Source organism: Phyllopteryx taeniolatus, chromosome 15 (assembly GCF_024500385.1).
Source record: "Phyllopteryx taeniolatus isolate TA_2022b chromosome 15, UOR_Ptae_1.2, whole genome shotgun sequence".
In the NCBI taxonomy this organism is placed as follows: Eukaryota; Metazoa; Chordata; class Actinopteri; order Syngnathiformes; family Syngnathidae; genus Phyllopteryx; species Phyllopteryx taeniolatus.
Window position 1 is genome coordinate 1,585,641 of NC_084516.1, and position 12,920 is coordinate 1,598,560.

The 12,920-nt window shown below is 42.4% G+C and overlaps 1 protein-coding gene across 4 annotated transcripts; it reads right to left on the reverse strand.

Annotated features, from left to right (window-relative positions):
* Window positions 1-46: 46 nt before the first annotated feature.
* rph3aa (rabphilin 3A homolog (mouse), a) lies at window positions 47-12,035 on the reverse strand. 4 transcript variants are annotated; one of them, XM_061800204.1, is made up of 15 exons: window positions 11,878-12,035; window positions 6,934-7,089; window positions 6,145-6,274; window positions 5,186-5,263; window positions 5,001-5,109; window positions 3,754-3,942; window positions 3,598-3,677; window positions 3,254-3,328; window positions 2,521-2,630; window positions 2,276-2,402; window positions 1,842-1,895; window positions 1,426-1,577; window positions 1,179-1,260; window positions 448-544; window positions 47-367 (listed from the first exon to the last, which is right to left on the reverse strand). In XM_061800204.1, exons 2-15 carry the CDS (start codon window positions 7,065-7,067, stop codon window positions 231-233), a joined length of 1,554 nt encoding a protein of 517 aa, XP_061656188.1. In that variant the 5' UTR covers window positions 7,068-7,089; window positions 11,878-12,035; the 3' UTR covers window positions 47-230. The 4 variants fall into 4 exon arrangements, with proteins under 4 accessions (XP_061656188.1, XP_061656187.1, XP_061656186.1 ...); XM_061800203.1 differs by lacking the exon at window positions 11,878-12,035 and adding an exon at window positions 9,483-9,641; XM_061800202.1 differs by lacking the exon at window positions 11,878-12,035 and adding an exon at window positions 7,503-7,825 and having other exon boundaries at window positions 5,186-5,260.
* Between the last annotated feature and the right edge of the window lie 885 nt (window positions 12,036-12,920).

The window sequence follows — 12,920 nt, forward strand, 5'->3', positions numbered from 1 at the left end:
AGAGATGAGCGATTGAGCTGGGTGATTGAATTGGTCGAGAGGCGTGTTCAGGTGCGCGATTGTTTATTGACCGCGAGACAACATGCATCCAAAACAACAAGGACCAATTGATGGAAACGTTCGCGTGAGGCGGAGCCCGTTCCCTGGAGGAGGTAAACATAAAATGGCGACGGCCGGGAAGTAGCGAGGAGGAGGAGGAGGGGCAGGGGCAGCAAAAGGCCTTTTTTTTTTTAGTCGTCAAAGCGTCCGCCGCTGTTGTCGTTGAGCAGCAGATGCCAGCGTTCGATCTTCTCGTCTTTGTTCTTCAGACACTCGTACCAGTGCTTCAGGCACTCGCCTTGAGCCCCGATGCCCAGCTGGCAGCCGCCTGCGAACGCGAACGCAAACGCAAACGCACGTTTCCAGCGAGCAGAGGTTAGCGCGTTCGCATCGGCCGGCTCCACTCACCGATGAAGTCGTTGGACTTGCCCATGTCGTAGTCCCACACGGAAATGTCCAGAGTCTTCTTGGCCAGCTCGCCGTGCTTGATCTCATAACTGAACTCCTGGAAGCATCATTCATTCATTCACTGATTCAGCTGTTCACGCATGCATTCACTAATTTATACATTGGGTCAATCATCCATCCATCCATTTTCAACAGCGCTTATCCCGGTTCGGGTCGCGGGACTTCGGGCGAAAGGCGGACTCCGCCCCGAACCGGTCGCCGGTCAGTCGCGGGGCACATCGGGCGAGTGGACGGCTACACCCTCAGTGAGTTCGGTCAATCATTCATTCGCTAATCAGTCATTCACACAATTATTAACCAATTCATACATTCGTTGTTTATTCATTGATTCACATACCCATTAATTTTTCTCATTCATTCATTCAAGCATTAATTCATGCATTCATTGATACGCCCAACATTCATTCATTTACTCATTCAACCATTCAGTCATTCATGCATTTATTCATCCATCCGATCATTGGTTTATTCAGTCATTCATTCAGTCATTTATTCACACATTGATTCATTAGCATTCATTCATAAAATGTGTTCACTTATTCATTAACTCATTTAGTCACTCACCCATTCATGCATCCACTCATTCATTGTGACATACATACCACTTATCTATACAATCCGTTATTTGTTCATTTAGTCATTCATTCACTCTTAGATAAGATGCGACAGACCTCCTGGAACTCTGGATTGAGAGTCTTCTTCTTGGTCTGCGTCTTGTTCTTGCCTTTCTTCCCCATGTCAGGCTTCAGACACCTTAGCGGGACAACGTGACAGGGTGACAGGATGAAGGTGAGAGGATGAGGATGATTGTGAAAGGAAAAGGTGAGAGCGATGAAGATGAGAAGTTGAATTAAGCAATGATAGGAGTTTTCGACGTATGCGTCGTATTGTGTACTATCGTATGTGCGCTCGTCGTACACTTTGACAAAAGGGTCCGAGTATCCGTTGGCGTCCATGGCGGCCAGGTGGGCGCAGCGGACCACGCCTACGATCAGACGACCCCGTTGGCTGTCGTAGCGCAGGGAAACCAGGATGCGACCTCGCTCCTCGCGGTCCTCGCCCTCGTCCACCTGCACCGCATTGGATGCATCTACGTATGCGGTGGCACCGACTTAACGAATTAACGTGACAAGCGAGCTGGGCTTGAAAGTCCCATTTTGGACCAAGTGAAAATAATGGAGCAATTTGAGGTAGTCCTATGCCCTGGCACGTGGGCAAGGAGAGCCGACTTGCATGGTCACAGAACCAATTAAACCCGCAAGTCAATGTACCGCTGTACTGTAGATGCAGTATATGCGTATGAATGTACATATTTTGACTGTCAGCTTTCTTACGTCATCCTCATAGAGCGCCATTCCTCGAGATTGACCTCCAACGACTTTTTTCACCTGCCAACAAAAAGTGAGATACGCTACTTTGGAAAGAAACGCAGCGACTTCTGCTGGTTGGCATGGGGCACTGCGCCTCCTGCCCCTCATGCAGAGTCACTTACGCATTTGGCTGCAGAACACAAGACAGAGGGTGTTACATAACTTTCAAGGTTTATCGCTAACAGAGCCTGAAAACACTAGCATGTGTGGGGCAGATGGCACCGTGCCCCGGGATGCTATATAATCGCAACATTTCTACGTCACATTAAAGCCGCTAATCTGAACCATAAAGTTCCTGTAAACAACAAATGTATTCATGTACTTTTAGCGCGCTATTAAACATGGAGTGAAAGTTTTTGGGTTTTTTTAGGGTATTTTTCATCCGTGCCGCATTTTACCGGGATAACTCTCTCCAAGCACACGTTGAATTTCTTCTTCTGGTTGAACTTGAGCCTCTTCAGCGCCACTCGCGTCTCCCCGATGAAGTCGTTGTGTCCGAACTTGTCCTCGTCGCTCACCGACAGCCTGAAGGACAAAGACAACGCTAACGATGTTAAATGGAAATGTACATAAATACAGCGCTACCTTGACAACCGTGACCACTCGTATGGCACAATTGAGGGGGCAGACAAGTCGGTGGTACCGTAAGGTCTTCCGGGACATTTCTTCATCGGTGATGCCGTGATAGACGAGAGTCTCGTTCCACGTCGGGTTCAGAGTGTTCTTCAGCGTCTTGGTGCGAAGCTTGTTGGACTGCACCACACAAAACGGAAAAATGCACTATTTTGTATTTAATATCAAATTTAAGAATGCAAGAAATCAACACATTCTGGTGGCTGTAATGGGGCACTGCCCCTAATGCACATTCACCACCAACTGTGGTCCTCAATTTTCCTTGAAATTTGTTGAGTTGTTTCGTTGGAAGTATGTTAATCTACACATTTTGCTTAAGGATTTTGGAAAAAAAGGCGAGCTTGTCTGAAAAAAACAAGCACATGCCAGGGGCTGTTGGGCATTGTGCCCCTGGGCACAAAACAGTAACAGGAAGTCAGGAACACTGCTTGGAAATGTAATCACGACTCATCTACAAGCCGGAGTCACTACGCTGTACATACATACAAAATACATTTTTGTTAGGAAAACCAGCGCCATCTGGTGGCTCTGTTATACAAAATACATTTTTGTTAGGAAAACCAGCGCCATCTGGTGGCTCTGTTGGGGCACTGCCCCTCGTGCCCTTAAATGCGTACTGACCACTGTATGTGCTCCTTCCTACGCATTCCTTTCAAAGTTGTTACCTCAAAAGCTACATATACAAAGCTACATACGCTAAGCTACCTAGCATCCCGCGGTTGCTATGGCGACAGGGCAAGTACCTTACTGGCGCCCGGCAGCAGGTGCAGCTTGACGTAAGGGTCCGACAGGCCGTTGGAGTCCATCGGCTTTAAGCCCTGACACGCACAGCGAAGAAGAAACATTTCTTGAAATATGCCAATTTACATTCAAGCACCTTTGAATTCAACCAATAAAAATAGAAGTTGAGGACATTGCTTCAAACATTTTCCTGTATATTTGTGTTTGGGTTGTGCCAGGAGATGGTACATGTGCAGTAAAGGTTGAGGCGCTTTGAATGACCTTTATAATGTCAAATGTTTCAAGGAGCTTTCAAGTAAATGCATGCAAACTGAAGTGGACGAATAAGGAAAGACGCTGTGCGGACCTTGGCCTTGATGACGCAGCATTGCAGTTGGTGGCGTTCTTGCTCGTAGAGCAGACTGAACTCCAGACACCCCCGCGTGGCTTTGGCCGCCAAAGCAAAGAAGACCACTTCAGATGGGGGGAAAAGCCAGAAAAAGAACCAAAAGAACGGTCTCACTTGCGTCATCCGAGTCTTCGGCGTCTTCGTCCTCCTGCGGCGGAGGCGGCTCGACGGCGGCGGGATTTGCGGCCGCGTGCGTTCCGTGCTGGATTTGGCCGCCGCTTGCAGTCGGGACTTTGTTTTGGTCCCGAGCGCAGGTGTCGGCCGCTGTCCTCTGCTCACGGTGCCGCTCTGCTTCTGCAATTACTGTGCAACGCTCTTACATTTGTGTACTTGCGAATTCACGTTGCTGTTGTGATTTTTTTTCAAGCATGTACAAATCTTTTAATACAAACAGTACTTTTATTAATACTGTGTTGAGGTTTTTTTTTTTTTTTGGGTGGGGGGGGGCGGGATATTTAAATAGTTTTTGGAAATAATGTTTTTCAATGAATATATTTAAAAACCATTACAAAGCATTTTGACTGTAGAATTTTTGACAATTTTTTTTTTGTTATGATGATTATTATGGATTTTCCAGTTACTTATTTGGAAGACTTCAATCATGTTTGTGTTTTTATAATTCGTAATAAAAACGTGTATTACGATCATAACTATTTTCATTTCTTGGGAAGATTGACAATGTAAAAATATTTTAAATAAAAACAATTTACTATTATTAACATGGTTATTGTGATTTTTTTGGGGGGGGAAGGGGAAGATTTTATGATTATTATTGAGATTTATCCATTTACTTACATGGAAGATTTCAATCATATTTAAATCTTATAATTCATACACTTTCACATTTCGACATTTAATCCATTTCATTTTTTAATGGCTTTTAAAAAAATTATTTCTCGGGAAGATTTGAGGCATGTGAATGTTTATTATCATCAATAGATTTAATGGGATAAATACTCCAAAAAGTGTTATTCTTAATATTTTGCTCTTTCATGAATGGATTTAAAAGAACAGAATCGGGTTTTTTTTTGTGATATATTTTGATAATAGCAAAGGTTTTGTAGTCGATTTTTTAATTCATATTGTTGGTTTATTTAAATCCTCGTGTACGGAATTGAGAAGATTTTTCAAGACAAAAAGACAAAGGAATTATTATTACGACGCTTTCATGATATTTCATCGACAGAAATGACGTTAATCCACCGTAGTGATGTCCTAATATTTGATTGCACATTTGTCACAAATATGAACTAGACCGCGATGCACCTGCTGCCTCATTCTTGTAAGAACATCCTGCATTTTCCCGCCGTCGGACGGGGTTCACTTGAGCACCTGAGCGCCCCATTTCATATTTTACCTACCCTCGGGGTCGTCCGGGTTGGCGGGCGGCGGGCGGGATAGCGGGAGCGGGCCGGGGAGGACGCGGGGGTCTCGGCCCCGAAAGAACCAGGCTCCGGAACGCTTCTGCACCTGCGCCCAGGGAGAGGAGGGGGCGTTGAGCGCACGGCGAGGGGCTTCTGCCGGCGCGGCTCGCGGACTCGCTCACTTCTCGATGTTCTTTGCAGACGGCGCACAAGCGCCACGGCGTCGAGCCGCTGTGGACGACGCAATCGCGGCACACCTGCTGCAAACGGCAACAACATTGCTTTTCATGTCATCAAGTCAATCGATTTGCTCGTCCGTCAACTCAACAAGATACAATACATATATACATATATATATATATATATATTTAGATATATAGATATAGATATATTTGCAGTTTTCTTTGCTCATAAAACAAAGGCATCATTTCATGGACTTTATTGTATTTTATTGAATTTGATAAAACATTGTCTTTAAGTGACAGAATGACCATGAAATAAATGGATAGAACAATGCATTTTGTTCATTTATTTGTATTCTTATTTTTCAACAATTCATGTTTCTTTAACCCTATTTTAATCAATCCAATTCACTGTTTCGGATGAATTAGAACTTATTTATTGGTAAAAAAACATATCATGACATAAGACTTTACTTTTTTTTTTTTATAGATAATTAAAAATTCACATCTAAAATGTCAAATAAATAAAAATACAACAAATAATGACAAATTACAGGCAAAATGTCAACAATTTGACATACCATTAAATTGAAAAAGTCCTTCAATAATTCAAATGCCACTGAATAAATAAAAATGTCATTTAATAATTAAAAAGAGCATTAAATATTTTGAATAAGTGGAACAAATTAAAATTTCATTGCATATTTTTTTAAACTTAATATTTAATTTCACCTTTCATTAATTAAAAATTGTTTTTTTTTTTTTTTTTTTAAATGAACACCCTGTATTCCGTATGCTGTCCCAAAACTGAAAGTTGTTTGTAATACTTAAAAAAAAAAAAAAAAAATTAAAAAATAGCACAATAATATACAATGATCAGAGGCGGTGGAACCAAGGGGGCACTGGGGGCATGCACCCCCCAACTTTTATGATTTATGATTTGACGATGTCACGCGTACCTTCCTGCAGCCGACACAAAGGGCGGCGGTGACACCGCCCGGCCCGAAGGTGGCGCCGCAAAGCAGACAAGCCGAGCGTCCGTCCCCGCACGCCGTCCTCCGGGCGTCCTCCAGCCGGCTGGACAGGAGACTGCCTCGCGCACGCGCACACAAAAAGCAGTGACCTCATCGGTGATGGATGGATGACGGATGAATAAATGAATGGATGGATGGATAAATGGTTGGAGGAAAGAATGATGGATGAATGATAGATAGATGTATCAATAAATGCATGGTGGATAGATGGAAAGATGGATGCATGGATGAAAGAATGAATGAATGGATTCAAGGACGGATGAATGCATGACTGATGGATGGATGACAGCTAGATAGAGAGATGAATGGATGACTCAATGAATGCATGATGGATACATACAATGATGGAAGGGTGGATAGATGGATGGATGAATGAATCAAAGATGTAAGGATGAACGAATGATGGAATAATGAATGGTAAAATGATGGATGGATTGATGGTGAATGAATGAATGCATGCATGACTGATGAATGACGTATAAATGAATTAATGACAGATGGATGAATGAATGAATAATGGATGGAAGCTGAATGGATGGATGAAAGAATGATGGATGTTTGATCATGGATGAATGATAGATGAAAGGATGAGTAAATGAATCAATGAATGTTTGAAATAAATGCAAAGCTGGATGAACGAATGAATGACGGATTGATGTATGGATGAATGGATGAATAGACGATGAATAGAGACGACGACGACGACGATCTCACTGTATGCGCTGCTGCTCCACGGCGTCCATCCTGGCGGCGCGGGCCAGCACGTCGTCGATGATCCGCTTTTCCTCGTCGGTCAGCTCCTCGCCGGGGTCGGGCCGAGGCCGGGGGGGGGCGCCGCGCCCGCTCATCGTCCACGGAACGCGACGGACCCTGAAAGCATCACGCGTGCACATACGCAGACACGCAGAAGCGTAAAGTTCGGTGAAAAGGTCGTCGTGTCCTCAAGGTTTTGAGTCACAGCAGACGCTAACGAGATCTGACCGCACAAACACACAAAGTCGCACGCGATCACCGCAACACTGCCCCTTTCACAGTCGCACGCCTTTTTGAAGTAGTTGTACTGTGTGAAAGGTCATATAAAAGTAGTGCTTCGGCACCATCTCGAAGCAGCTACGTGCGATTAACACGACACGAAATCTCTCGTTTGCTTTATGGGGCAATGACCCACCGCATCCAGGAGATGGCGCAGTGGTGAGGGGAAATAAAGCTTACTGTGTCTGGCAATTACCGCCACCTACAGGACTGGAAGAGGATGATTATTATTATTTTTTTTAGCGGCTCACATTTCCGCATGCAAAGAGACGAGCCGCGTGTCCTCGTTTGAAAGACGAACTCGTGAGTGTCTTTTCTTTTCTTTGTCTTCTTTTTCCTTCGACATCTGCGTCGCCGTCAGACTGCCGAGGGGGCTCCGGCCTCCGCTCGTTAACGCCCTGACAGCGGCCTCGTTCAATACGGGGACCGTAATCATCGTCGCCGTCACAACGTGCCACTTTGACTGACGGGTGTGGGTGTGTGTGTGAAAATGGAACCAAAAACATCATGCAAGGGTGTGCGTGAGCGGTAATCATGAAGCTAACAGCTTATAACACGATGATAAGAGGATCATTAATACTTTGAAATATGTACAGGTATTCGTTTTGGAGGCCAACGTCGAGAAGGGTTCAGCAGACGTGCGTGGCCAAACCAAACAGGTTGAAACCGTTTGTGTCTTGCTGTTGTTGTTCATGTAAGGCCACGTGGCGTTAGCCGCGAGCTAGCGGCAGCGGCTCACTATTCGGCGAGTCGACAGTCACGTGGCAACTCCAGTGTTTCATTATTTAGCGACACGGAGAAGGTTGAAATATTAAAATGTTGACGACAGTCTGAAACTGCTCCTCGTTGGTTGACTTTGTCAGTGTGACCCCGTACATTTGTCCGCCACCGCAAAGTCATCCAGAATGTTCCACATGGCCATTGACTTCGCTTCCAGTGGTCACATGATCTTAACATGAGGCTGCGACTCATTCGTGGCGTGTGTGTGACATTACAGGTGAAGTCATGATGAAGGCGGACACCAGGTGACTTCGCTAACACCCACTTAACACTTGTTCGAGACGCATCGGCGTTAAGAGCGACATCGCTTGACATCTGGCATAACCGCTCGACTAATGTCATCCGGCGTCATCTTGCATTATCGTTTCAGTGCCGTCATCCGGCATCGTCCATTCGCCGCTGTCGCGCGTCATCGCTAAACCGCTGTCGCCCCGCGTCGCCGCTTGTTCACGTCACAGCTTCGATCCCTCCAATGCTGCCGTTCAGCGTCATCGATCGACCGCCGTCGCGCAGCAGCGCCCCCTTACTGCTGTCGTCCAGCATTAACAGGGGGGGGCGCCCAGGGGGGTGCTTGACTGTCAAACACAGACAAAGCCACACTAATGGACATGAAGTACAAACAAGCAAACGTTTTAGCTTCATGGGGGGGGCTTACTAAGAGCTGAAGGCCAACGCGCGCGCGCGCACACACACACACACACGCACGACACGTGTAATATGGCGAAAAGAGTTTAAGCCAGCATTTCTTTTTGTGCGTTCTGGCCGACTTCCTCGTCGTCTTTAGTGCCGCACGTGGGCGAGCGACAGATTTGAACGTCAAATTTAATTCGTTTAATAATTTAATCCTTCGGTGGCCTTATTAGGGCAGAGGCGGGACAGTGGAAGTTAATTTCCTCCATGTAAGATATTCTGTTTCAAAGTTACTGCTGACTGCCATGCTCCACGGAACGCTAAAAGCAACAAAATCCCAAACACTTTCAAACATTGCGCAAGTATAGATCGGCTGGCGCAGCGTGGAAAAACACTGTTGGAGACGTTTAATATGAGGTGTTACTCCGTGGGGTTTATCGCATAACAACGTATTAATGCATTAGCGTGACGTCAGTGAGTTGCGCAACTAAATTGGCTAGGTCGCTAAAGTAAGGGAAGGGGAAGTAAACAACGCACTGCTGCGAATATCGTTTTGCTTTTGTAGTGGATAAAGCCGCAGTACGTGTCCGTCCGCACAGTCCTCGGAATCCCTCGATCGAAAATCCCTTAGTGTGTGTATGTGTGTGTGTTGTGGGGAGGATTGCAGGGAGCATGGGAACGAGCAAGAAGATCGATCAAAACATCAAGTCAGCGGCAAGCAAAAACCAAAACAAACACTAAACACAACAAAGACCAGTGAAAATTGATCGCACAAAAGATTTCCCACTCCTCCTTTTCATCGTCTTCCTCCTCTTCCTCACCTTTCTCCTCATCATCGCCCTCTTGTCCCTCTTTTCTTCCTCATTTCCTCCTCTTCCTCCTTTTCTTTGACTTCATCTTTCTCCTCCTCTTCCTCTAACGCAGTGTCCCACCAAAACGAGCTGCACTTCAATGCTATTCCTCATCTCCGCTATTTTGGAGCAATGAACGTACCTTTTTTGTTAATAAAGGTTTTTTTGTAAAAATCTTCTCCCTCCTTTTTTATTTTTTTTTCGACTTGCGGCTTTGGTCCCTTTTTTGGCTCCTGCTAGAATTTTGCCAACAAAAGTCTTTGCTGACTCAGTTGAGCAAAATTTGCTTTCTGAAAGTTAGCATAGCTTAGCAGTATTTGAGGGGGTGGGGCTCGAATGGGGTCACCCGCGGAGCCCCTGCATTCATATTTTAATGTTATATAACATTAATAATGTTGCCATGTTAACTGTAACTATGAGGAGAAAAAAAAAAAAAAAAAAAAAGTACAGCTCCATGCAAGCTTTTTATTTCGAATCCTTTTTTTGGGTGGGTGCTCACTGCTCAGTTTGCGTAGCTTAGCTTAAAGCAGTGGTTGTGTCAGTTTGTGTCTCTAAAGGAGCCACACATGCACATTAAATGTTATATCACATTAATAATGCCACATAGTCGACAGGGACTATATTAAAAAAAAAAAAAAAAAAAAACTAAATGACATGTTAGCTTTTTATTGTTGGGAAGTTATGTGGGAGCTAAGCTAGCGTAGCTTAGCATAAAGTGGTCAAAGTTTTCTAATGGAGCCCCACATGCACACTTTGTCGTTATATAACATTATTAATGCCACATAGTCAACAGGAACGCAAAAAAAAAAAACAACAGTTACATGCTAGCTTTTTATTCGTATAGTATGTTTTGTGGATGCTTAGTTAGCATAGCTTTACATTAAGCGGTCAAAGGTCACTAATGGAGCCCCGCATGCGCACTTAAATGTTACATAACTATAATTACTAATGCTACGACTGTAACTATAAAAGGTTAGTTAGCGTAGCTTAGCATAAAGCGGTGGTGGAATCAGGCTGACAGTATCAGCAAAGGTCACTAATGGATTGATGGTAACATCACAGAATGCTTATTATATAATATTAATAATGCTGTGACTGTAACTATGAGAACAAGATTTTTATTGCTAATAATGAGCCTAATAAATCATCAAATGCTGCTGAATCACAACCAATGGAGAGTGACACTTTAATATGATAAACATAATTCATTTTGATCTCTTTTTAATTAAAACGCTGTTATTATGCCTCGAGTAAGGCTACAATGATATGTTGCGTATTACAATCATAGCTGTCATAATGGACAACACCAATAAAAGTCATTCAAAGGGGGGGACAAGCAATTATTAGCTACGTAATTATTTCACAAATATCTCAGTCCTGGGAGCTGTAAGTTATTTAGATTTTGTGTTACATGCGATCATATTGTAAGTTATAAAAGAGCAAAGAAAACCACACAAAAAGGTATAAATAATCGACAGGGTGTCCCTAAAGTGAGGACACATAGACAAGAATTTAGATTTTGACATTTTTAAAGATACTATTTTATTCAATTGGAAGATTGAATGTGTGATTGTCACTGAAAAAATGGTTACGTAAAATATGTCAAATTGTTTATAGACATAACAAAATAATAATTAAATCTCACTTTTATTTGTAATTAGTTTTGTTAATCAAATAATTGATTATTGGTATGATACACAGTTATTTTTTATAGTTTTTTTTATTAGCACTTATTATTTAGATTGAGTCTACTAAAACACAACTAATCATTTAATATTTTAAAATGTAAAATAATTTTACCAATACCTTTATTGTTGATCAGTTATAATAAATTTAGTTACAGTATTTTCACTTATCCAATTATTTACTAAAACATTTTTAAATGTAAGATTGTTCATTTTATTAATACTTTTATTATATTTAAAATGTATTTAGCCATGTGCAATTAAACAATTCCTAAATATTTTTATGTATTTCTTTAAAATATTTTACTCATGGTATTTATAATGAATTTAATTGCGAACTAACAAATTATTCAGTAAAAAAAATGTATGCAAAAATGTATTTTACAAATGTTTTTTTACTATTTAGAATAAATGTATTGATATGCCATTAAACAATAAGTCAAATAACATTTGGTAAATTTAGTATTGTATTACCAAATATTGAATTAGTCAAATGAATAAAAAAATGAATATATTTGAATTGACCAATTTTCGGAACAATTCACTCAACACTTACTTTGCCAATATTATATGGAACAGCTTAAATATGCAGTACGTAAAATAACCGGCTAAATTGTGCTGTGTTGAGTTGATTTGAAGAAGAATAAAAGACAAATAAAAGAAATGGAAGCTGCGCTCACCAGTCAAAGTGTGAGTTTCATTCAGCCAGCGCGAGGCTCCGTCAGCATCGTCCCTGCCCGAACGACTGCGGCTGCTGCCGACGCGTTGGCCTCTTTGCGCCGTACTCGCATCTTCCTCTCGCTCCTCCTCCTCCCACGCTCACTTTGAGCCAACGTGTCCTCTCGCATCTCGTCAGCCGCAGCCGCGCTCCTTCGGCCTTCTGCAGACCGTCGACCTGTCCGCTACGTCACGTTGTTAGCCACAAATATGGGAACTTATTTACTCAATATGTCAGTGGGCATTAAAAAGGCTCCAAGGATGATTGACTCACTGGTCATTTGATTAAGTACACCTTCTAATTTCTTCCAATAGAAAGAAAAACATCACTTTTGATTGACACTGTCACAAATCTGTTCATGTACAATATACAAACTACTATAATATTATATATATGACTGTTTCTGGTATATTATTAGCCAGAATAGGGTCAGAATACCAGAATGTCAAAAAATACACATACAAATTAAAATTTATATTTGAACATTATTTCAGATTAATCAGAGGGAGTTATGAACAGTTCAAAATAGCAGGGATTGTTAGCACAAAACCTGCAGGGTGATGCTAGACAGTCCCAAAAAAACAAAAAAAAACAAGTCAACTTGAACTATTCAAAGTGCTTTAACTAGTGGCATTTAATTCAATATGACTTTGAATGTGATGAGTTCACAGCTGCAGCCTCGGTTATAAGAGGGTGTGCACACTTGTGCAACCACATTATTTCAGTTGGTTATTTCTACTTCCCCTCTTCAGAGATTCCATTTTCTTCCCAATTGAGTTGTACAGGTTATAGGTCACATTAACGGTGGAATTTTTTGGGGGTACAATTTAGCTTGGTCTCATCGCAAAAACCTGGCACTCGAATAGGGGTGTGCAGACTTTTTACATCCATTGTAACCGTTTCTAATATTTTGGTTAGCCACACGACGGGGTCAAAATCATATAATTTGAAATATATCAAAATAGTAGCTTGAGTTGTTTAAATGATTTGAAATAATTACACAAA